This window comes from Siphateles boraxobius, unplaced genomic scaffold (assembly GCF_051911475.1).
Source record: "Siphateles boraxobius isolate OS27281-9 unplaced genomic scaffold, OSU_SipBor_1 103, whole genome shotgun sequence".
Classification (NCBI taxonomy): domain Eukaryota; kingdom Metazoa; phylum Chordata; class Actinopteri; order Cypriniformes; family Leuciscidae; genus Siphateles; species Siphateles boraxobius.
Window position 1 is genome coordinate 1,742,501 of NW_027508704.1, and position 23,468 is coordinate 1,765,968.

Genomic DNA, 23,468 nt, shown 5'->3' on the forward strand with positions numbered 1-23,468 from the left:
ACCTGTTCCAATCATCTACATGATTTTATTTTTTGTGTTCACATAGCAAGTGCCAAAACCTTTACCAAGGGTCGTACCATTCCGATGAAGAAGAAAATAATGAGTTCAGAAATGCCTCATAAATAACTCCTCTCCTCACTCATGCAGGCTCACAGAGACGGTGGACGAGCTGCAGACTCAGATAGAGGAGCTCCAGAGAGACATGAAGAGCCTGAAACTGGCTTCTGCAGAACAGAGCCGGTCTAATGCACATCTGGATGCAGAACAGAGCCGGTCTAATGCACATCTGGATGCAGAACAGAGCCGGTCTAATGCACATCTGGATTCACCACTGCATGATAATGTTCAGGGACTCAGATGCTGCAAGTGTCAATTACACAAGTACGTTTATGCATGTTTTAAACCCACACTGTTTGAGGTCAGTTAAACCAGTAGTTATAATAGTGGCTTTCCGTTATTTATTTATTTCATAAAGCGCATTTCATACACAATGGTTATTCATAGTGCTTTACATACAAAAGGAGTCATAACATAATCGAAACAGATGCATAAGAAGTAAAAATATCATGCATTAAAAAAAAAAACAGATAATAAATGAGACCTGGGGCCGATGGTGAGCTGGAGTTACATGTCTTTTTGGTCACTTTTAGACAGAAAATCTACAAAAAATTATACATATACAGAAAGATAATACAAATAAAATTTTACTCACCAAGCCTATCACACGAAGCAAACATCCATCCCTTCTTAAAAGCGTGTTGGGCTGTTTAGTGTAACTGACGCATATATAGCATCTAACACATTTAAAACCGTAATTCTTCATTATAAGTCCTAATCATAAATACTGTTCATGTTCACAATAACAGTTTAAATAAATAAAATAATGATTTAAACTTTGTTTTACTTCTGTTGTAAATATTTAGATTAAATATGCCATTCTGATTAATGGAGTTAAACACTTAAATTTCATGAAATCATTACTGAGAAGTTACAACGTTTTTTATAGGCTATTCAATAAATAGAAATATTTGTTGTGGATGCAATGCTTTTGAACACTTTTCCTCTGGCATGCTGTGTTTTAATGTGTTAACTACAGAGATTAATTGCTTATCATGTTAATAGCAGATTGTCTGAGAAAATAGTTTTGTGCAAATAATGCACAACAAGGTCTATCTGTTTCCATTAAAAACATAAATCAGTTAAAAATACTCTTTGGCCAGTGGAAAAGATTGAGAAAAACTTTCTCTGAAATGTATTTTACACTATTTAATTTATTTATTCAAAAACAGGGCAAGGATAGGCTATAAAATGAATAAAAATACATCTGTTCATGTTAGTTCACAGTGCATTAACTAATGTTAACTAACACAACCTTTGAATTTAATAATGTATTAGTCAATTTTGAAATGAATATGAACTAAGATTAATAAATGCTCAAGAAGTATTGTTCATTCTTAGTTCATGTTAACTAATGAACCTTATTGTAAAGTGTTATTGATTTTTTGTTTTTTAATGGATGTTTGAATGTTTTCATAACTTAATGGGCCACACCCTTAATTATGCAGAACTTTAAGGCTTAATATAATTTAAACGGATGAGTTATAAAATAAATCACCCCCCTCACAGTTATCATGAAGGGCAAAATTATCTATATAGACCAAAACTACTTTTTGCACCAGGCCGTAAACATGTTTAATTCTGCTGTAACGTTGGGCATTTAACATGGGGGTTTATGGGATTGAATCTCTTTTGCAGCCGGTCTCTAGTGGCCAGTCGATGAACTGCAGTTTAAGTCACTTCAGTGTTGATTTCTAGAGAGACCGGAGGGTTGCCGCTTGGTTTGAGCGTTTTCACAACTTAAAGGGAACATTAGCAAAGCGTTCTTAGAACATATGTTTGTTAGCGTTGCGCTTAACTGACTAATGGCTCTGGTTTTTCTACCATGCTATATTTCTTTCAGGCACTTTTCCCATGAGCTCTCCACTTCCAGCAGCTTCTGTTCTCTGAACCGGGAGGAACAGGACGAGTTCTGGGAGCTCTTGCGCTCGTCCCGTTCCCTGCGGGCCCAGTTGCACACGGAGCGCGCTCAGAGAGAGTCTGCTGAGCGAGAAGCCCATGTTCTGGCCCACGAGCTCAGCCAACTGGAGCCCAAAGCGGCGCTGATGGGAGTTTACAAGAGCCGGCTAACCGAGACCGAAGCTGAAGTCCAGGAGCTACGACTCCTGTTGAGCTCCAGCAAACAAAAACACAACGAGTCCCTCCCATTGGATGATGACGTGGGCGTGGCCATTCACAGGGGGCGGAGCCTGCAGTGGCTCGGTGACGAGCATCATGGGATATCTCTGCTGAACGAGATGGATGCGCAATATATCGCCCTGAAGGAGAAATACGACACGCTTCTGCGCCGCTGCGAGGATGAGATGTTCACGCAGAGACACAAAGCTCAAACACACACACACACTCAGGGTGTGAGCACACACCACGAGCAGCCCGCATACAAAGCCCTGTTTACTGAGATTTTCACCTTCATTCGAAAGAGCAAAGAGGACCTGAAGGAAAACAGGACCAAGTCCGAATGAGGCACTGATTTGCATCTTTAGAGATTTGTGCTTTTCACTGGAGAAAAATAGATTGTCACTCAGAAATGTAATTTCACAAACAGAATAACGGCACGTAAAACAGGAAATTTTGTGGTGTTTTCTTGTAAAACTTCAACAAATCTTTTTTACAGTGTAGTTGAACGTGACTTATTCCAACAGAACCAGTACGTTTTAATGACATGTACAGATATGTATATGGTTGACTGTATATAATGAAAACATTTATAAATGTTACTGTAAAAAGAAATGCTGCTTCTGTAAACTGAAAGTGCTGTAACTGACTTTTGAAGCTAATCTTTCTTGTGTTTTATAATGGAGTGAAACTTCAGATTATATATTAACCCAGAATCAAGAGACCAAAAAAATTGCGTTGTCAATAAAGCATATCTTTAGATTTTTCTGCAAATGTAAAGACATATTCAACTATTTAAATGAACATTTACTAATGATCTAAGAATAATATAATAAATAATATTGTAAATGTGTCCTTTGAAAATCACATTACCACATTACTATTTGTTAAAATCATTGTAAATTAAAGACAGAACAGATGCAAACATTAGGTTGACAAATATTTATAAATCTTGATTTATAAAAAATGTGAAAACAATGTAATGCAATGCAAAACTTTATTTATTTTGAATATTAGGAAAACAAAGCTTTGTGGAACTAAGCCCAGCGCTTTTCTTAGTCATAACTGATCAGTGCAAGTGTTGCATCATCTTTTAAAGGAAAACCAATATCTTGCAACTATCAGTTATTTGCTAATAACCTTTTTATTGGCATGTGAACTTTGTGATGATGAGTAGTTCATGTGTTTCAGTCTCAAGTTCTCAACCTTGATGATGTTGTTGGTCATCATTCATCTTGAACTGTGTGTTTGCATCACTGCATGTGACCTTTGTGCACGTCCAACGAGGAGCACAGACTCTATTTCACATAGAAATGGACTTGAAACCCAGAAGGAGAATGTCACTTCTGGACATCAGAGAACGAAATGCTGCGTCTAATCAAAGCCTTTGATAAGATTTGAGTGACATCAGGCTTTATCAGACAGACTGAGAGAGAACAGGACAGATGCTTCGTCTATTATCTTTACTAGATTATAACTGGAGCTTGCACTTTGTTCGTATTGTCATATCCGTGTTTTCACTGTTGTACGGCAGGGGGCGCTGTTACGCACATTCAGAAAAAGTGAGAATATCCGGATCAAATCTCATTACATCCGATGCAGGTTGAGTTTCAAAAAGCATATTTTTTCTAAAAGAAAAAAAAAACGATTTTCTGTTAGAAAATATAAAATCTAAATTGCACAGAGGAGGTGTGCTGGGATCTATCTATCTAGATTTAAAGAAAGCCTTTGATACAGTAAACCATGAGATTTTAATTAATTAATTTCTGTGGTTAAAATCCAGCTTTTATGTCTATGTGGTGTTTTTAATATGCTTTAAGACAAACCGTGTGTAAATTCATAAGTCGACAGCATTGCTGAGTATTTCCTCCTTAAAACTGCAGTGAACCAAAGACCGTCTCAAAAACACGCTTTGAAATCGCTGGTGTTTCTGACGTCACAAACTACCTTGTAACCAATCAGATCAACGTGTGATCGTCAACGAGTGGATCTCTGAGTGAGTGAGTGGGTGGAGGCGGGGCTCATTTGCATATTCATAGAACCGTGCATACTAAATGAAGCAAAAGTGTAGTTACATTCAAGCTATTTTATGCAAAAAATATATATATTTCAGGGCGAAAAAACGTTTAAATATATAATTTTGGTGATTAGAGATGAGTTTTAAGGGATACAATTATTGACTACAGGGGGACTTTTCACAACTTTATAATTTCTTACCAGAGGTAATTAAAAGAATCAAGATCATGTCTTGTTGATAGAAAACAGTGTGTTCGGGTAGGCCATAACACTTCACAAATACAGTAGTTACTAATTCTGTTGGCGTACCTCAAGGTTCAATATTGGGACCTTTATTATTCTGTTTCTATATTAATGAAATACCTGATGTTTGTGCATCTACTGTTAATTTTCAGATGTATGCTGATGATACAGTTATATTATATATTTGCAAAGCAAACTGCAGAAAAATTATCAGCTGCAATGGTCAATATCTCTAATTGGTTAATAGTTTACATCTTAATGTTGGTAAAACAGTATCTATGTTGTTGTCAAAGTCTGCAAATAGAGATCCAGATGTTAGAAAATTATCATTAGTCCAGGAGTATAAATATTTATGCATTATAGATTCACAACTTAGTTATTAACAAGTTAAAAACTGTATTTTAAGGTGTTACAGTGTAAGTACTGAGTAATATGTACTCAATATAAGGTTAAGATTAGTCACATATAATTATGCATTATTTACTGTTATTACTATAGTGTAATAATATAGTTATATATAATGTAGTAATAATATATTATAGTGTTTCCATTTTTGTGTGATTAAAAATGAAAGATGAAAGAAATAAGTGTTTGTTTACATTTTCTAGCGCTTTAGTTGTTTGCATGTAGTCACTTTATACAACACACGAGTTTCACATGCATTATAAACACAAAAATAACAGTTTTAATGTTATTAAATTCCAGCTATAAAGCAACAGTCATTATTCAGCTAAATTTAGTTAATCATACGAGATTATCAGTGCATTTAAATAAAAAATATTCCTGAACATTAATCATCTTCTGTATGAAAATAATAAAATAAGACAAGATTTCAGTTGCAACATTTATTCAGAATGATATACATATAAAAAAAAAAACGTCTGATGAAGTGCGTGACCGCAATGATCAAGCTTATGAATATGAGGAATGCATAAAAACAGACGTGACAGTGAACGCTTCATATCCAGGTGTTGACGAGACACAGATATGAGTTACAGATGCATGTGAAAGTGCATGAATTTCAGTCATCATAATAATAATGTGATTGACGCAATATTTCCCCTGAATATTTAAGAGGCACTTTCTTTCACAGCACTTTAACCGTTGAAAAGAAGCCGGCAAAACCTCCGATTCACTTCCATGACAAGGGGGAAAAATAATTTTAATTTTCACAAGAATTAACGTTTACATTGTTTCAGCATTTAATATGAATTCATTTTTTCAAACAGCCATTTGGACGTAAATCAAACAAAAAAAATGCCAATAAATATTCATGAACATTGATTCATATATTAGCTTTTTATTGTTTGTTGGTCAGTTTTGATCTAAACTGCTCCGGAAACCACAATGTCTGTATGTGTTTTTGGTTATAAGAGTTGAAAACCTTTCAGAAAGTGAACGAGGAACTTTACAACCTTCATTTGACCCAATGAGAGCAGAGAAATTAATATTTGACAAAATCAGAAGATCATAGCATTTAAGACCCGATGCCCTTTAAATCCAGCGGCCGGTTTCCTGGTTACAGTAAAGTCATGTTTATATACGGGAAAGAAAAGCAAAACTAACTAGTGCTGTGAAACCATTAACCGCATCCAAAATAAAAGTTTGTGTTTACACAATATGTGTGTGTGTACTGTATATATAAATACACATACATGCATGTGTTTAAGAAAAATGTGTTATTTATATATAATATAAACCTATATAGATGCAAATATTTCTCAAATATATAACTGCATGTGTGTGTATTTATATATACAAAATACTTATACAACGTAAACACAAACTTTTATTTTGGATGCTATTAATCGCATTTAATCGTTGCCCCGCAGTAAAAAACAAAAACAATATGCAATAAAACCAAGAGGATTATTAAAGCAAAGATTTTTTCTTCAGTCAGCTACATGTACTAAACGATGCCAAAATCTGACGATAAACTCGCAAAGGCCACAAGCAAGATGAAAGTTGAACCATGATCTCCTATCATCTTTATTAGAAACAACTCATTTTAAATCATAAAAAAGAAACCCAAAAGATAGTCTGAGTACGCGTTCAGCATACAACTCCGTTCCTTATGCTGAAACGCTGAATTAAATCGAACCTCAGCCCTTTTTTCTGAGACGCTCATGTGTGAGTCTGAAGGGTTGCGTGTGCAGATGCTCCTCCCACCCCGCTCAGCCGAGGGCAGCGATTGGTTGGTGTGTTTAGCTCCGCCTCCGGAGGCAGACGAGCTGATTGACAGGATCCCAGCGCTCCGACTCTTCCCGTCAGGAGCGAACCGTTCCCTTCAGATACCACATCCCTCCCAAACTCATACAGCACTCCTGTCACAAACAACAACACTGTTTTCAGAACCAGCATTTTAAACACACGGTTCGTACAAAAATGCAAAAAATCTAATTCGAGGACTTTACACTACTTTTTAGTATTTTTATTTTTGCAAAGGACTACAATCCGAAATCTCATTTATCAAACAATATCTTTATTATCTTTTTAAAAAATATACTAATAAAACAAAATGGTACAAATAAAGTGCAGCACATGCATTAACTGGGAACTTCAACCATTGAAAGGATATTATGACAAAGATATCGCTTTCCTTACTCAAACTGATTACTTCTCTCATGAATATATGATTGACTTGAAGAATAAAAGCTGTATCATATACTTGGATATTTATATGAGCAATATCACACTCATAACCATGTGAAATGCCTTTATATCTATATCAGACGGACTGCAGCATTAATTTTGTTTGAAAAGATTGTTTTATCGATAAACTTAAAAAAAAATTTTTCAATAACTCAAGCACTTTTCCAAGTACTACTTCATAAATTTGTCTGTTTTCAAGGGTTTTCCAGGACTTCAATTTCAAAAAGTCAAATTCAAGTACTTTAAACTCCTGTACCTGAACCCTGAAACAACCAAATCAACGTGTGTGTGACCGCTGAAGTGTGTGTGTGTGACCGCTGAAGCGCGTGACCGTGTGTGTTCTGCTGAAGCGTGTGTGTGACCGCTGAAGCACGTGTGACCGTGTGTGTGACCGCTGTAGCGTGTGTGCCCGCTGTAGCGTGTGTGCCCGCTGTAGCGTGTGTATGCCCGCTGAAGCATGTGTGTGCCCGCTGAAGCGTGTGTAGAGCATGTGTGTGCCCGCTGAAGCGTGTGTAGAGCGTGTGTGCCCGCTGAAGCGTGTGTAGGGCGTGTGTGTGCCCGCTGAAGCGTGTGTAGCGCATGTGTGTAGCGCGTGTGTGCCCGCTGAAGCGTGTCTGTGACCGCTGTAGCGTGTGCCCGCTGTAGCGTGTGTATGCCCGCTGAAGCATGTGTGCGCCCGCTGAAGCATGTGTAGAGCGTGTGTGTGGGGTGGTGATGGCGCAGTGGATAAGACACATGCCTTTGGTGTGAGAGACCCGGGTTCGGATCCACTGTGAGACACCAATGTGTCCCTGAGCAAGACACTTAACCCCTAGTTGCTCCAGAGGCGTGCGACCTCTGAAATATATAGCAATTGTAAGTCGCTTTGGATAAAAGCGTCAGCTAAATGAATAAACGTAAATGTAAATGTAAAATGTGTGCCCGCTGTAGCGTGTGCGTGCCCGCTGAAGCGTGTGCGTGCCCGCTGAAGCGTGTGTGTTTGCCCGCTGAAGCGTGTGTGTTTGCCCGCTGAAGCGTGTGTGTTTGCCCGCTGAAGCGCGTGTGCCCGGTGAAACGTGTGTGCCCGCTGAAGCGCGTGTGCCCGCTGAAGCGCGTGTGCCCGCTGAAGCGCGTGTGACCGTGTGTGTGCCCGCTGAAGCGCGTGTGCCCGCTGAAGCGTGTGCGTGCCCACTGAAGCGTGTGCGACCGCTGTAGCGTGTGTGTGTCCGCTGAAGCGTGTGTGTGCCCGCTGAAGCGCGTGTGTGCCCGCTGAAGCGCGTGTGCCCGCTGAAGCGTGTGCGTGCCCGCTGAAGCGTGTGCGTGCCCGCTGAAGCGTGTGCGACCGCTGTAGCGTGTGTGCCCGCTGTAGCGTGTGTGTGCCCGCTGAAGCGTGTGTCCGCTGTAGCGTGTGTGTGCCCGCTGAAGCGTGTGTCCGCTGTAGCGTGTGTGTGCCCGCTGAAGCGGGTGTGCCCGCTGAAGCGTGTGTGTAGCGTGTGTGTGCCCGCTGAAGCGTGTCTGTGACCGCTGTAGCGTGTCTGTGACCGCTGTAGCGTGTGTGCCCGCTGTAGCGTGTGTGCCCGCTGTAGCGAGTGTGCCCGCTGTAGCGAGTGTGTGCCCGCTGAAGCGTGTGTCCGCTGTAGCGTGTGCCCGCTGAAGCGTGTGTCCGCTGTAGCGTGTGTGCCCGCTGAAGCGTGTCTGTGACCGCTGAAGCGTGTCTGTGACCGCTGAAGCGTGTCTGTGACCGCTGAAGCGTGCGTGCCCGCTGTAGATGCCCCGCTGAAGCATGTGTGTGCCCGCTGAAGCGTGTCCGCTGTAGCGTGTGTGTGCCCGCTTAAGCGTGTGTGTGCCCGCTTAAGCGTGTGTGTGCCCGCTGAAGCGTGCGTGTGCCCGCTGAAGCGTGTGTCCGCTGTAGCGTGTGCCCGCTGAAGCGTGTGTCCGCTGTAGCGTGTGTGTGCCTGCTGAAGCGTGTGTGCCCGCTGAAGCGTGTCTGTGACCGCTGAAGCGTGTCTGTGACCGCTGAAGCGTGTCTGTGACCGCTGTAGCGTGCGTGCCCGCTGTAGATGCCCCGCTGAAGCATGTGTGTGCCCGCTGAAGCGTGTGTAGAGCGTGTGTGTGCCCGCTGTAGCGTGTGTGTGTGTAGCACGTGTGTGCCCGCTGAAGCGTGTCTGTGACCGCTGTAGCGTGCGTGCCCGCTGTACATGTGTATGCCAGCTGAAGCATGTGTGTGCCCGCTGAAGCGTGTGTAGAGCATGTGTGTGCCCGCTGAAGCGTGTGTAGAGCGTGTGTGTGCCCGCTGAAGCGTGTGTGTGTAGCTTGTGTGTGCCCGCTGAAGCGTGTGTGTAGTGTGTGTGTGCCCGCTGAAGCGTGTGTGTAGCGTGTGTGTGCCCGCTGAAGTGTGTGAGTAGTGTGTGTGCCCGCTGAAGTGTGAAGCGTTGCGTTGGCACCTTGAGCAGTCGATCCACATCAGCTTTAGTGACGGCGTCGCCGAGCTCCTGCGTGAGGCGCGTCTGGATCACGTTTCTTCTGACGCGATAGTTCTTCATGAAGATCTCGAACAGAACCTGCCGGTGCTGCGGAGCAGAGACAAGCGTTCACACACACATCTGTGCACACACCACTGAGTCACATCAGATTTAGCAAGTGTGAGCCGCAAAAAACTATCACATAAAATGAGATTTTTTCAAGCTACATTCATACACACACTCACACACACACTCTCACTCACGCTCTCTCAAAGACACACAGACTCACTCATACACACAGACACACACAGACTCACACACTCGCACTCTCTCAGACACTCTCACTCACACTCTCAGACACGCTCATACACAGACACACTCACTCACACTATCTCAAAGACACACAGACTCACTCATACACACAGACACACACAGACTCACACACTCGCACTCTCTCAGACACTCTCACTCACACTCTCAGACACGCTCATACACAGACACACTCACTCACACTATCTCAAAGACACACAGACTCACACAGACTCACACACACACTTTCTGAGACAGACTCACACGCTCTCTCAAAGACACAGACTCACACACTCTCTCTCAAAGACAGACTAACACACTCTCTCAAAGACACGCAGACTCACACACTCTCTCAAAGACACAGACTCACACACTCTCTCTCAAAAACAGACTAACACACTCTCTCAAAGACACAGACTCACACACTCTCTCAAAGACAGACTCACACATTCTCTCAAAGGAAGACTCACACACTCTCACAAAGACACAGACTCACACACCCTCTCAAAGACACAGACTCACACACTCTCAAAGACAGACTCAAACACTCTCTCAAAGACAGACTCACTCTCAAAGACACACATGCTCACACACAGACTCTCACACACACACACACACACACACACACACACACACACAACACTCTCTCAAAGAGACAGACTCACACACGCTCACAGACTCACACACACACAGACTCATACACACAGACTCACACACTCACTCTCTGACAGACTCACATGCTCACACACACAGACTCACACACGCTCACACTCACACACACAGAATCACACTCTCACACACACAGAATCACACTCTCACAGACTCACACACGCTCACAGACTCACACACACACAGACTCACACACTCACTCTCTGACAGACTCACATGCTCACACACACAGACTCACACACGCTCACACTCACACACACAGAATCACACTCTCACAGACTCACACACGCTCATACTCACATAGAATCAGACTCTCACACACACACACGCACACACACGCTCACACTCTCACACACACACAGAATCACTCTCAAACTAGGGGTGTGCCATATCATTCCGTCCACGATAATACCGGTATACATTTTTACATGATAAAAAAGTGTCATATCGCGATATCAATGATATAGCGACGCGATGACGTATGGCGCATTTACGTTCCCTAGCACGCACAACAACAACACCTGTCTGAGCGCGCGAGCAGCCTGTCAGCCTCCGATGACGATTTAGCAGTTTCACAAACAGCTTGAGTGTTCAGCGGCGCTGCCGACGCGCGTCTTCTCTCGCGCGCGTTTAGGAGTCGGGACATGACTGAATGGTCTCTTGCACAATCGGGCCATCAGTGCATCGTAACTAAAGTTTATAATTTTCATGTCTTCTTAATTCTTATCAGTTTAAACATTCAAGCGGTTTTAAACTATCCAGTAAGCTACTCGCGCACTCTCTGAGAGAGTTGCAGTGCGTGCATAGAGTAGGCTACAGCTCGCGCGAAACTAAAGTTATTTTTCGCGGATTATATCGCTTTAATGGGGGGAAAAACGCAAAATTGTGTAAAACTTCCGGTCTTGGTAAGTATTCTCATAAACACAGTCGGTTATGTATAAAACGCATGTGACAGTGTGACAGACAGTATAATGAAAACAGCGATGGATCCGTGCACTAGCTGTAAAAGTGACAGCAGCCATAGGCTATGCGTCTCATTAATGTTGTCATCAAAACAACAAAAGATAGCTTTAATTGTAATAAATGAGAATTATTAGCCTATGTATTTAATTTAATCAGGAAACAGAACTAAAAGACTATGTGTTATTTTACATTTGATTACTTTATTATGTTTCTGTAGTATTTCTGAATACTGGTGTTAGACCTACACACATTTAACATTTAATTCAAAGATTGAAATCAAGCTTCCTTGTGTTGTGTAACCTCTTAACAACAAAATTACCACATTGTAAAAACGCAATGAGTGAGCAAACATTTAGGCGAGATAAACATAATAAGAAAATTTTCAACAACAACAAAAAAAAAGTCTATATCGTCAGAAATATCATTATCGCAAATATTCTTGAAATATCGTGATATAATTTTGAGGCTATATCGCCCACCCCTATCTCACACACACACACACACACAGAATCACACTCTCACACACACACACACAGAATCACACTCTCACACACACACACTCTCACAGACTCACACACGCTCACACTCACATAAAATCACACAGACACACACACGCTCACACTCACAGACACACACACACTCTGACACACAGACACACACACGCTCACAGACTCACACACACACGGACTCATACACACAGACTCACACACTCACTCACTCTCTGACAGACTCACATGCTCACTCTCACAGACTCACACACGCTCATACTCACATAGAATCAGACTCACACACACACGCAAACGCTCACACTCTCACACACACACACACAGAATCACCCTCACACACACACACACACACACACACAGAATCACACTCTCACACACACACACACACACACACACACACACACACACACACACACTCTCACAGACTCACAGACTCACACACGCTCACACTCACATAAAATCACACAGACACACACACGCTCACACTCACAGAGACACACACACTCTGACACACAGACACACACACGCTCACACTCAGACACACACACACTCACACTCTGACACACAGACTCACACAGGCTCACACTCACTCACTCACACACACACAAACGCACACACACACACACACACACACACACACGACTCACAGACGCTAACACTCTCACACACAGACTCACACACTCTCTCACAAACACACACACTAACACTCTCACACAAAAAAAATCACATGAAAAGCGATTTTTACAAATATGTGGTTTGAAATTTCTCACGCCACGTAAACATGCATGACATGTTGCAAAATGCTGGACGAGTAGAAAATGACGATCTAACGGAGACGACAGACGATATTAGACGGCTCAGAAGACGCAGATTCCAGTCGCATACACACACACACACGACCGACAGTGTGACGATATCAAGAATGAAGTTCAGTGAGTAAAGCACCTTGTCGAAGGTTTCTCCGCTCTCCCACAGACCGAACACCTTCTGCTCATCCGCTGTGGATCCGCTCTGAGGAGGAAACTACACACACACACACGCACACACCACCGATGAGAAACAGTTACTACACACTGGATCTGAAATTATATCCTGACATCAGGATCTGTGTGTTGTGTTAAACCTTAAAGAGAGAAGAAAACATCATTTACACACATTCATTACACAAACATTCAGACTGTCAGACACACACACTCACTCAAAACACACACTCAGTCAACACACACACACACACACACACACACACACTCAACACAAACACCCTTAATCCAATAAACTTTAGGAACAGAGGACTGAAGCACATCTTAAAATCAAATATTATCGTAAGGAGCAACACACACACACAGAAATCAATGGACTTAAAAATCGATTGAAGCCACAAACAAACAAAACAAACAAAACCAACTGAAAATATTAACTCTGATGCAAGCAAAATTATCCTTTTTACTTCAAAACAATTTATAAACATTCCAAATGGTTTTATTTAATCAAAAAATTTGTATTCTGACTGATTAACTTTGGTTATTTTTTTGGGAACCAAATCATAACATTCCTTTCATTTTACCAAAATCCAGTGTTCTGGGAACCAAACAATGCAGGAAATCTTGACATACATAAAAATCACAAAAATATCTGTGTGTTTGTATATATATATATATATATATATATATATATATATACACACATACACACATCATATATATATATATATATATACACATACACACATCATACATATATATATATATTTTCTCTGAAAAAGCTTAAAAGGATTCTCTACCAATCAGAGGAATCTTTATTTTGACCACAATTTTAATGCAAAAAAAAAAAGGAAATCTTTAGGAAAATAATGGCCAAATGAATCCCCATAAATGAAACAATATGGTGGATGTAGAGTGAGCGTGATGCACATGTACTCACAGGCACCAGGATCTGCTTGCACTGGCTCTGGAGGATGGCGTCGGTCAGCATGCGGTCGGTCACGTGACCGTACACCGAGTGTCCGCTGGGTAAACTGGCCAGATGCAGGTTAAACAGCCGCTTGACTTCGCTCAGGCACAGAACGTGATGTTTCCTGAAGGTGTTCTGCACAAACTCCTGCAGCTCGGGGGTGAACGCGAGTCCGTTGTGAGGGTCCGGCACCGGGGAGGCGGCGGCGGCAGGGTGACCGTTCACCGAGCCGTTCGCGAGCGAGCCGGACGTGTCCATGGGCTCCTCAGAGTCACTCACCGGCTCCTGCTTGACCCGCACGTCACCCGGGGGTCGCGACCCCGCCAGCCTGCGGGCGTCCAGCTCTCTCTGCAGGACGCCGTGCGTTTCTCTCGCGTTCTCTCGCGCCGCTCTCACGCGCTGGTCTCCGCTGACGTGAACGGGGTCTGAAGTGACAAACACGCTGATAAACTAGTGTGTGATGATGAAAACTTACAGTAGCGTTCAAAAAATGAGTGTTTTTTAGTGCTTTTATTCAGCAAGGACTCTATAAGTTGATTAAAAGTGACTGCAAAGACAGTTAAAATGTTACAAAAGATTCTATTTCAAATAAATGCTGTTCTTTTGATCTTTCTATTCATCAAAGAATCCTGAAAAATAAAATATATCACGGTTTCCACAGAAATCTGAACGGTTTTCAACATTAATGATAATCACAAATGTTTCTTGAGCATCAAATCATCATATTATAGTGATTTCTGAAGGATCATGTGACACTGAAGACTGGGAGTAATGATGCTGAAAATTCAGCTTTGATCACAGGAATAAATTACACTTTACTATATATTCACATAGAAAACAGATGATTTACATTACAATAATATTTTACAATTTTACTGTATTTTTGATCAAATAAATGCAGCTTTGGTCAGCAGAAGATTTTTCACAAACAAAAAAAATGATCAATCCCAAACTTCTGAGCACTAGTGTTTATAGTTATAAAAGTGTGTAAATATAGATAAACATACCCATGTGAGAATCCTTTTTAGGCACAAAGTCGTCTTTGGAGAAGTTAAACACCTTTTCCAACCTGCAATATAGTGTTGATTTAGAAACTAGCAGACTGAGATTCTCACCTCATATTAAGACCAAACTGTGTTTAATATCACTAATATTCCGTGTTATTCATTTTATTTGGCTAAAGCACTAGCTCACAATTTATTTATTTTTTCCATGTCCTCACACTCATGTAGTTCTACTCATGTAGCCATCCAGATACGAGGAGAAACGCATTAGAAACTTTGATTTTAAGCAAAACAAACACATTTTTTTTTTTAATTGATTGAAAATCTGACAAAAAGACAAAACCGTGAACTTAATATTTAGTAAATTGCATATGACGTTCAAATAAATAATTAATCCACGTCATTTGCAATGCTTAATGGAAGTGGGCGGGTCTTTCGGCACAATTTGTTTGGATTCTCTGATTGGTGAAGGTTTGTCTGCAGAATCATGGGTAATGTAGTGTAGCATCTGGACCAATCACACACACACAAATTATTCATTATATTTAATGAATAATCCAGCAAACTCACTCTCCCAACAAAGGTCTATGAAACTTCCCCCACGGGACAAACAGGTTAATTCATTGTAATATTAATTTACAACATTGAGTTAACTAATTATATTAACTGATCCAAATATTCATAATTATAACAAGTTATTATTGATTATTAATATTTCTGTTCAGCTAATTTGCTACAGTAGTTTATTCATCAGGAATTCCGCTGTTAAATATGATGATTAATGCAGACTGACAGCTTCAACAAAAGCAAATACCTCATAGCTTTCTATAAAAGTTCATAAGTTATCGTTAATGATTGATTTCCCTATGGACAAAAATGAACGGGACTTTAACTTTCAGAACAGAACGTGGCGCTATATTTACTTTCTTCCATGAAACACAAAAGATGCTCTTCTACACAATGAAAGTGCACATGATTTTTACTGCCAAACCAAAAAGTATTTTAGTGCATCATAGAATAAAGAAAATATGGTGCTAGAACAACATGGGCTAAGATGGATTAAATTTCTCTTTAACCCAAATATGGGCATTTCCTTTCTATCAGTAACCAATCGTGAATGTCCAAAGGGGGATTTAAAGCTAATGGCGAAATCTCGTTGGCTACTGCTGGTTTCTGCTAACGTGATTCGCTCAGACGCATCACATGGTGTACTCTGCCAATGCTAATTCATTGAGTTACTGCAGTTTTAGGCCTTAAATTCCTGCCATGTTAATAAATAATCAGTTTTCATAAGCTTGAAATATTATATTATTATTATAAGGGCCTAAGCATTTATTCTGTTTTTGAGCAATTTTTTTTCAATAGAAATGTATTAAATTCCCCTATTTAAATCTTTAAATGCAGTTTTTCTCAAAATGAGTTTTTTGTAATTCTCCAGTACAAACTAGGGATGGCTCGATACCACAATTTTGGCTTCGGTACGATACCAGAACCTAATACCTCGGTATCGATACTAAATCGATACCACAGGTAAAAAAATAAAATAAAATAAAAAAAAGTCTCAATTTAAGTGACACTTAAAAAACACTGCTTGAAACTCTCCACTTCCAAAATGTGCAAAGAAAAGGTATCAAAATGTAAAAATAATAATAATAATAATCATAATTCAGTCAGGGAACATACAGTAGGTTAAATTTTGATTTTGAAACAAAAAAACCCCCCTGAAATTATACAGTTAAAATAGGTTAATATATATAATAATAGATTAACATATAATAATAATAATAATAATAATAATAGAATAATGACATGACATGTAAACCATTAGCTGTCATTCATCAACAGAGAATTATCAACATTTATTCATCTTGGTTTGGTTACTGTTTGGGTTCATATTAGTTTAATGCATTGCAGGTCAGGTTACCTAATGCAGGGGTTCTCAAACATTTTGGAGCCAGGGACCCCTTACGGGGGAAAAATATTTCCAAGGACCCCCTCATATTTATAACAGTGACTGAGCCCAAAGTTAATGTGGGAGCGCTTAATGAAATGTTTTGACACAAATAGTCTTCACCCAGGGTCGTATGCAGGGTTTTCTAAATAGTGTACTGAGGTGCCAAAAGTGATCTTAACGACCAAAACACAGCGAATACTTGACGCACAGGCATAAGAAATATAGATAGATTATCTATCTATAGAAACCTTTAAAAGCATACTTTTTTATCATTTGACATTAAATGCATTAGGCCGATAAGTCACTTTGGAATAAATAGCAAGTTTTCAGATGATAAAGAAAACATGACTTATAGTCATGGAAAAACGGTAGGCTGTTATAAATTATTTCGCGGACCCCCTGGCTATCGTTCACGGACCCCCAGGGGTCCGCGGACCCCACTTTGAGAACCACTGACCTAATGAATGTTGACAAATGTAGCTTAATTGTAATATTAGTAATATTCATATTGCTACTATTACTCTCTCTCTCGGGTTATTCCTCTAGGGGTCGCCACAGCGGCACTAATATGCCATTCATTTTACTATAGCGTGTCATGCAAGCAGATTTGAGCTTTCGTGTTTACCGTATCATATATAATTAATAAGCTCTTACGTATGTGCGCTGTTCAGTGTACAATAAAAGTCGAATTTAAATCAATTGAATGATGGACTAACCTGTCGATCTCTGAACTCTTTGAACAAGTCAAGATGAGCAACGGATAAGTCAAGTGTTTAGGCAGATTTGATGTGTTGCCTCCCCGTTTGCAGAGTGGTGCATTGAGATCTGTTTCTTTACTTTTCTAATTACTTTTGTTGGCAAAGTAAAACCTTATTTCACTCATACTGCTCTCTCTATTTATTAATTTCGGGCGTGTAGAAATTCGTTTGATCCATCGTGTTTCTCTGTTGTCACCGTTTGCCGGTTTCGCGTGACCCGCGTCAGTTTAGGTAGCGCACTGCCGCCTAGCAGTGAACTTCGAAACAACAGCGCATCAAATACCGAATTGAACAAAATTATGATATTGTACCGTTTGAAATATAATATATACCTGTATTTTTGCAGTACCGGTATACCGCGCATCCCTAGTACAAACATCTAATATGTAGCACCTATAGTACACCAAACTTTCCAGTTATACACTTTTGCAGTATTCTGAAGATATTTTCAGAGGGATTTGTTAATATATCATTCCTGGACTGATTTATGTGACATTTCAATTAAAAAAAATATGGCAAAAATCGATTTTTTTTAAGGCTATGGACAGTATATTTTGATTTCCTAGGAAATGAAAGCATATATCCAGAAATCCCTATAAAATTTTTTTTCATCTTGTGTGTAAACAAAATGAAAATAGAATTTTGCTTATCATATGTTGAGATCCATCTACCGAAAATATATGCAAAATTGTGCATATTAAATGAGATAATGCCTAATTTGCATAATTAAACATACAAATTTCAAAAACGTGTAATACTTTTTTTTATATACTTGTGTAAGTAATCAACTGAGGAAGATTCATGGTGATATCTATTATTTTTAAATGTTACCCTGTAGTGTCTCGCCTTAAATGCCACAAATGAACAAACTCGTAAGGTTTATGATGGTTTATAAGAGGTCGTTTCATACTTGGACTGAATGCCCATCCAAAGCATGTGCTGCCGTTGAGACACATCTGGATGTTTTCTGACGAAATCCTGATCGGTGGGCAACAGAAACTCCCAGCCTCGGTTTACTCGAGGGACCGACATCTGCTCCAGGAAGTCCTTCACGTCCTCGGGAGGAAGCTGGAATCACATGACCGAGAAAAACATCAATACCACATGCTGAATAACATACATGATTGATTAGTGCACATACTTAACCCTGCAAAGCCTGACATATTAAATAATTATATAGTGAGATTATATATTATATATATAGCTCATATAGTGAGAAAAACAGCTCAATTTCATTCAGAGACTCAAACTGAGATGCTGACATTTATATCGACAAAAAGTGAAATTCTGATGCTTGTAATGTAAATCAATGAGATCTTTATAACAGTATAGCAGATACTGACATGAAATGCATATAAATATCTGCCAATAATATCTTAGTACGATCATATTTAAATGTTTAGTTTTATGATCAAAGCTCTGTAGTTTTAAAACAATGCAATACAATACAATAATGATTGAGATATGAATAAATAATAAGCCTGATCATCATATTTAATACTCATGATTTTTCTAATAAATGATGTCTGGATAATCAAGTAAACCTGAGTTGCTTCAGTCCAGTTGAAATATTACTAACAATATTAAAGTTATTATGTTTACTTGTTTACAGTTATATTAAAAGTCTTTTACTTGCTAAAAAAAAAAAAAGTCTAAACTATCAATCAGACAACAGTTTGTGTGCAACAGGTTTATCAGTGAAGTTTTGATCGTTTAAAGGCTATTTGTGTATCAATTATGATACAGTAGGCTTTATAGGGTTAAAGTGCATACATCTAGATATGGCCTAATAAGTGTGTGTGTTAACACTATAATGGTAAAAACATTACATCTTTCAGCGCCATCTTCTGTTATACTCAAGTACTGATTTTAATTCAGCCCACAAACCTTTATGATGGCAGCGACCTCTTTCCTCATAAGCGTTCGCTCCAGAGTGAATCTCCACATCTGAGAACGCAAAGACAAAATTAGGATATAAACACTTATTATATAGCATGATGTAATGATACTGCTTGTCGTTATCATCCAAACCAGGAGACAGGAAACATGTTAAAGTCCCCCTGTGGTGAAAATCCAGCTTTTAATGTTGTTAATATGCGTTTTTAATATGCTTTAAAGGTGCAGTGTGTGATTTTTAGCGGCATCTAGTGGTGAGGTTAAACTTAAAAAACATAGTTATGGATCTTATGTTGTATTTCTGTCAATAGATCCTCAGAAATATGACACAATGCAGACAGTCGACATCATTGCTGAGTATTTTCTCCTTAAAACTGCAGTGAACCAAAGACAGTCTCTAAAATCGCTGGTGTTTTTGACGTCACAAACGACCTTATAACCAGCCAGATCAACGTGTGATCATCAACGAGTGGATCTCTGAGTGAGTGAGTGGAGGCGGGGCTCATTTGCATATTCATAGAACCGCGCATACTAAATGAGGCGAGGGTGTAGAGTTACATTCAAGATATTCTAAGGCATGAAGAATTTCTTTTCAAGGAAAAAACGTTTAAATATTTAATTTTGGGGATCAAAGATGAGTTTTAAGGGATAAAGTTGTTGTCTACAGGGGGACTTTAAGCTAATATACATATTAGAGTCAAAAATAAAGCTCACCACAAAGTCTCGGCCACGACAGAGCACTTCAGCAGGAACACCGCTGTGTGAACTACAGGTGTTTTTGGGATACAACACGTCACTGGCAAAGACAAATCGCAGGATTATAAGATAAGATAAAACTTTATTTATCCCTAAGGGGTAATTTAGACGTTACAGCAGCATAAACAAGACAAAAACATTATTGCAACTATGTATTGCGAAGATAAATTATGTAGGGATACCAAAAAAAATTATAACCGATATATCATTAAATATAAATGAAAAAAAGATTAATAATAAATAAATATCCTAAATTTAAGTATATGGGTAAATATACTCGCCTAAAAAAATAAAAGCGCTTCAAACGTTTGCTAAAAGATCATGCATCAGCATAGATGTAACGTAAAAAGCCTGACCTCTTTACGACCCAGTTTCCCTGGACCAGCAGCGCCACCTGTTGAATGCATCGCAACACTGCGGTCGAGTCCGTGCCCGACGCCAGCAAACCCATCAGATTAGCAAACGGCATTACCTTCACTGCCAGACAAAGACAAACATCTATATAGACACGATATGACGAAAACACTCACGCTGCGTTTCGTTTTTTCTGATATATATATTTTACGTTTTCATGCTTAAACACTATAGCGCATAGCTCATAATAATACTACAATGTTGACCATAAAATAAAGAATATGCAAAATATCTACTCTCAGATTGTCTGAGAGTAGATATTTCAACAAATCTACTCTCAAAATTTTTAAAACCGACACCTGTGACACTAGTACCTCGATAATCATGATCAAAAGCTATAACTATATATAACTTTAACAGCTCAGATGTTCAAGGAACAACCTGTTTGTGCACTTTTTGAAGACTTTTTACCCTGTGAATTTGCACTGTCGGTTCTTTTTTTGAATGAAGGGTTGGAAATTAATGGTTTTTTTTTGTTTTTTGTATCCGATTCATAGATTCATCTAAAAAATATTCGACCGATTAATCCATAATTAAAATCTTCGTTAGTTGCAGCCCTACTTTGATGAAACATGACCAATAAACACAAGCTCATCATCTCACAGGAGGAGGAGCTCAGCTGTCCTGATGAAGTGAGTCTGGAGCAAAAGCGTGTTATTAAATGTCTTTTGTTGGTCAAGGGGTTCATAAATGCTTCTCATGTCTGGAAAGATGTTTGACGGGTGTTGCTGTTTCAAACGCACATTATAAGCGACTCAAACTCCGAGCTTTCAGAGTGAGCCGCGTTTACAGACGATCTGCGCATAACTAACAATCACACACTTTACCATTTCAAAATCCCGATGAGACAAATCGGTTTAAGCGCGAATACATGTAAAATGACTGATTAATCCTGCAGCGCTAATAGAGACGGACATAAACAGTAGGGGTGTCGAAATTAATCATTTTTTGCGATGCGGACGAGGACGATTCGGTATCGCTTCAGTAATTGACCGTAACCGATTATAATGTACTGACGCTTTTCTGACGTCATTTATCGCGGTAGCATACACTGACAGAGGGAGGCGAGACGCGAGTGCGAGTAATTAAAAAATGCTCCAACTACTTTACAAGCCGACATCTGGGCACATTTCTGCTCTTATGAACAACCTGGAGAAGACACGCAGTGTGTGCGCTCATGTCACACACACATAGAATATGCAGGAGGTAATACACTAACTTGACAAACCACGTTAGCCGTGTTCAACTCGAGCTGTTAGCGCCTGCAGAGTGCGACTGCTGTAGAGTAAGATGAGCTCCAACGTCACCCGAATCCAGAGCCAAAAACATCATCCACCCCCCCAATAATGCTCTCTGATTCAAGTATCCGCACCGACGGTCAAATTACAATTATTCTGTGTTGTTACGCGTGATTATAAATGGATGATCGTCACCTTCGACTCGTGACCATTGATGCGCGCATCTCTAGGCTAACATTATATACTGATGAATGAGCGCTGCTTTTAAATTAACATTTCTTTAAAACAAAATTGATTTGACAGAATTTCATTTTTTAATGGCATAAACAGGCTTTACTCCCTTGAAACTTAAACATCACTGTTTCTGCCACTGCGACTTCCCGAACAACCAAACACACACACCATCACTTTTTAAGTAAAATTGAAAATTGAGGATGCAGTGCATCGTAATGCATTGTGATATCGAATTTAACTGAATCGCTGACATGATAATCGTAATCGAACCGAACCGTGACACCAGTGTAGGTTCACACCCCTAATAAACACTAGCGTAAGCCAAGCTGACCGTTCTTCATCAGCGTCTTGACCTGGTCCCCCAGAGGCAGCGTGCGGAGCTGGGCCATGGAGAGCACGTTACTGGGACCCGTCGGCTTCACGCTAAACAACCACAGAGAAAAAGATCAGAAACATCCAAAAATCAATCGCACTGCCATATTCCAATTCCAATTTATAAAGCACATAATAATACTACAATGTTGACCATAGTGCTACACAAATTATAAAATATTAAAATATAACAAACACAGATAACTATAAAAATACCAAGATCTTAGTGCTGGGCGGTATGACCAAAAATTTATATCACGGTATTTTTCAAAATTATACCGGTTTCACTGTATATTACGGTATAAATCTGGTATATGACCACATTGTCTGCTGATTGAGAGAGAAAATACTGCAGTATAGACCCAGAATGCCTTATTTTACTGTCATGAGTGAATATTGTAGAAAAATACAGGTTTGCAAGGGTGTTTACAAAGAGTTGTACATAAACGTGCAGTGCTCATGTTTATTCAATGATGTCAAAGCCTTTTGGAAAATCTATTTGTGGCGAGAAGTGTTGCTATTGTGAACCAATGTATGGGAAACACTAATATAATTTGACAGCTATCAATTATAGTTTAACCTGTCCATCTTCATACAGCTGTGCATCACCAGTGCAACAGTGAAAATCAGTGTCGCGATGCGTTCCCAACGTTGTTTAAGCGATCATACACCGGTATTACGGTATATTATAAATGTATATCATAACAAAAATGAACCGGTATTAGGGGTGGGAGAAAAGCTCAATTATCTAACGGTTCAGAATCGATGAAATTCAGAATCAATTCTGTGTTCAATTCAAACTGAAACTTCATCACTGTGACCTGTGCACGGTCACTGGCCAAACAGAAAAACCCGCTGATA

The 23,468-nt window shown here is 39.7% G+C and overlaps 2 protein-coding genes across 3 annotated transcripts in view; one reads left to right on the plus strand and one right to left on the minus strand.

The window, feature by feature from the left end:
* Positions 1-3,849, plus strand: part of cdr2b (cerebellar degeneration-related protein 2b) — a 10,427-nt gene extending 6,578 nt beyond the window's left edge. The window contains exons 4-5 of the mRNA XM_077245624.1: positions 148-381; positions 1,961-3,849. Of these exons, the coding sequence (XP_077101739.1) occupies positions 148-381; positions 1,961-2,579 (853 nt within the window). The 3' untranslated portion in view covers positions 2,580-3,849. The remainder of the gene's footprint in view (positions 1-147; positions 382-1,960) is intronic.
* A 1,472-nt stretch (positions 3,850-5,321) lies between these two features.
* Positions 5,322-23,468, minus strand: part of polr3e (polymerase (RNA) III (DNA directed) polypeptide E) — a 38,645-nt gene continuing 20,498 nt past the window's right edge. For both annotated transcript variants that reach the window (XM_077245959.1, XM_077245970.1), the window contains 10 exons: positions 22,567-22,658; positions 20,706-20,826; positions 20,308-20,389; positions 19,585-19,644; positions 18,608-18,765; positions 14,989-15,050; positions 13,952-14,406; positions 12,977-13,054; positions 9,567-9,692; positions 5,322-6,815 (listed from right to left, as the gene is read on the minus strand). In XM_077245959.1, the coding sequence (XP_077102074.1) occupies positions 6,759-6,815; positions 9,567-9,692; positions 12,977-13,054; positions 13,952-14,406; positions 14,989-15,050; positions 18,608-18,765; positions 19,585-19,644; positions 20,308-20,389; positions 20,706-20,826; positions 22,567-22,658 (1,291 nt within the window). In that variant the 3' untranslated portion in view covers positions 5,322-6,758. The remainder of the gene's footprint in view (positions 6,816-9,566; positions 9,693-12,976; positions 13,055-13,951; positions 14,407-14,988; positions 15,051-18,607; positions 18,766-19,584; positions 19,645-20,307; positions 20,390-20,705; positions 20,827-22,566; positions 22,659-23,468) is intronic.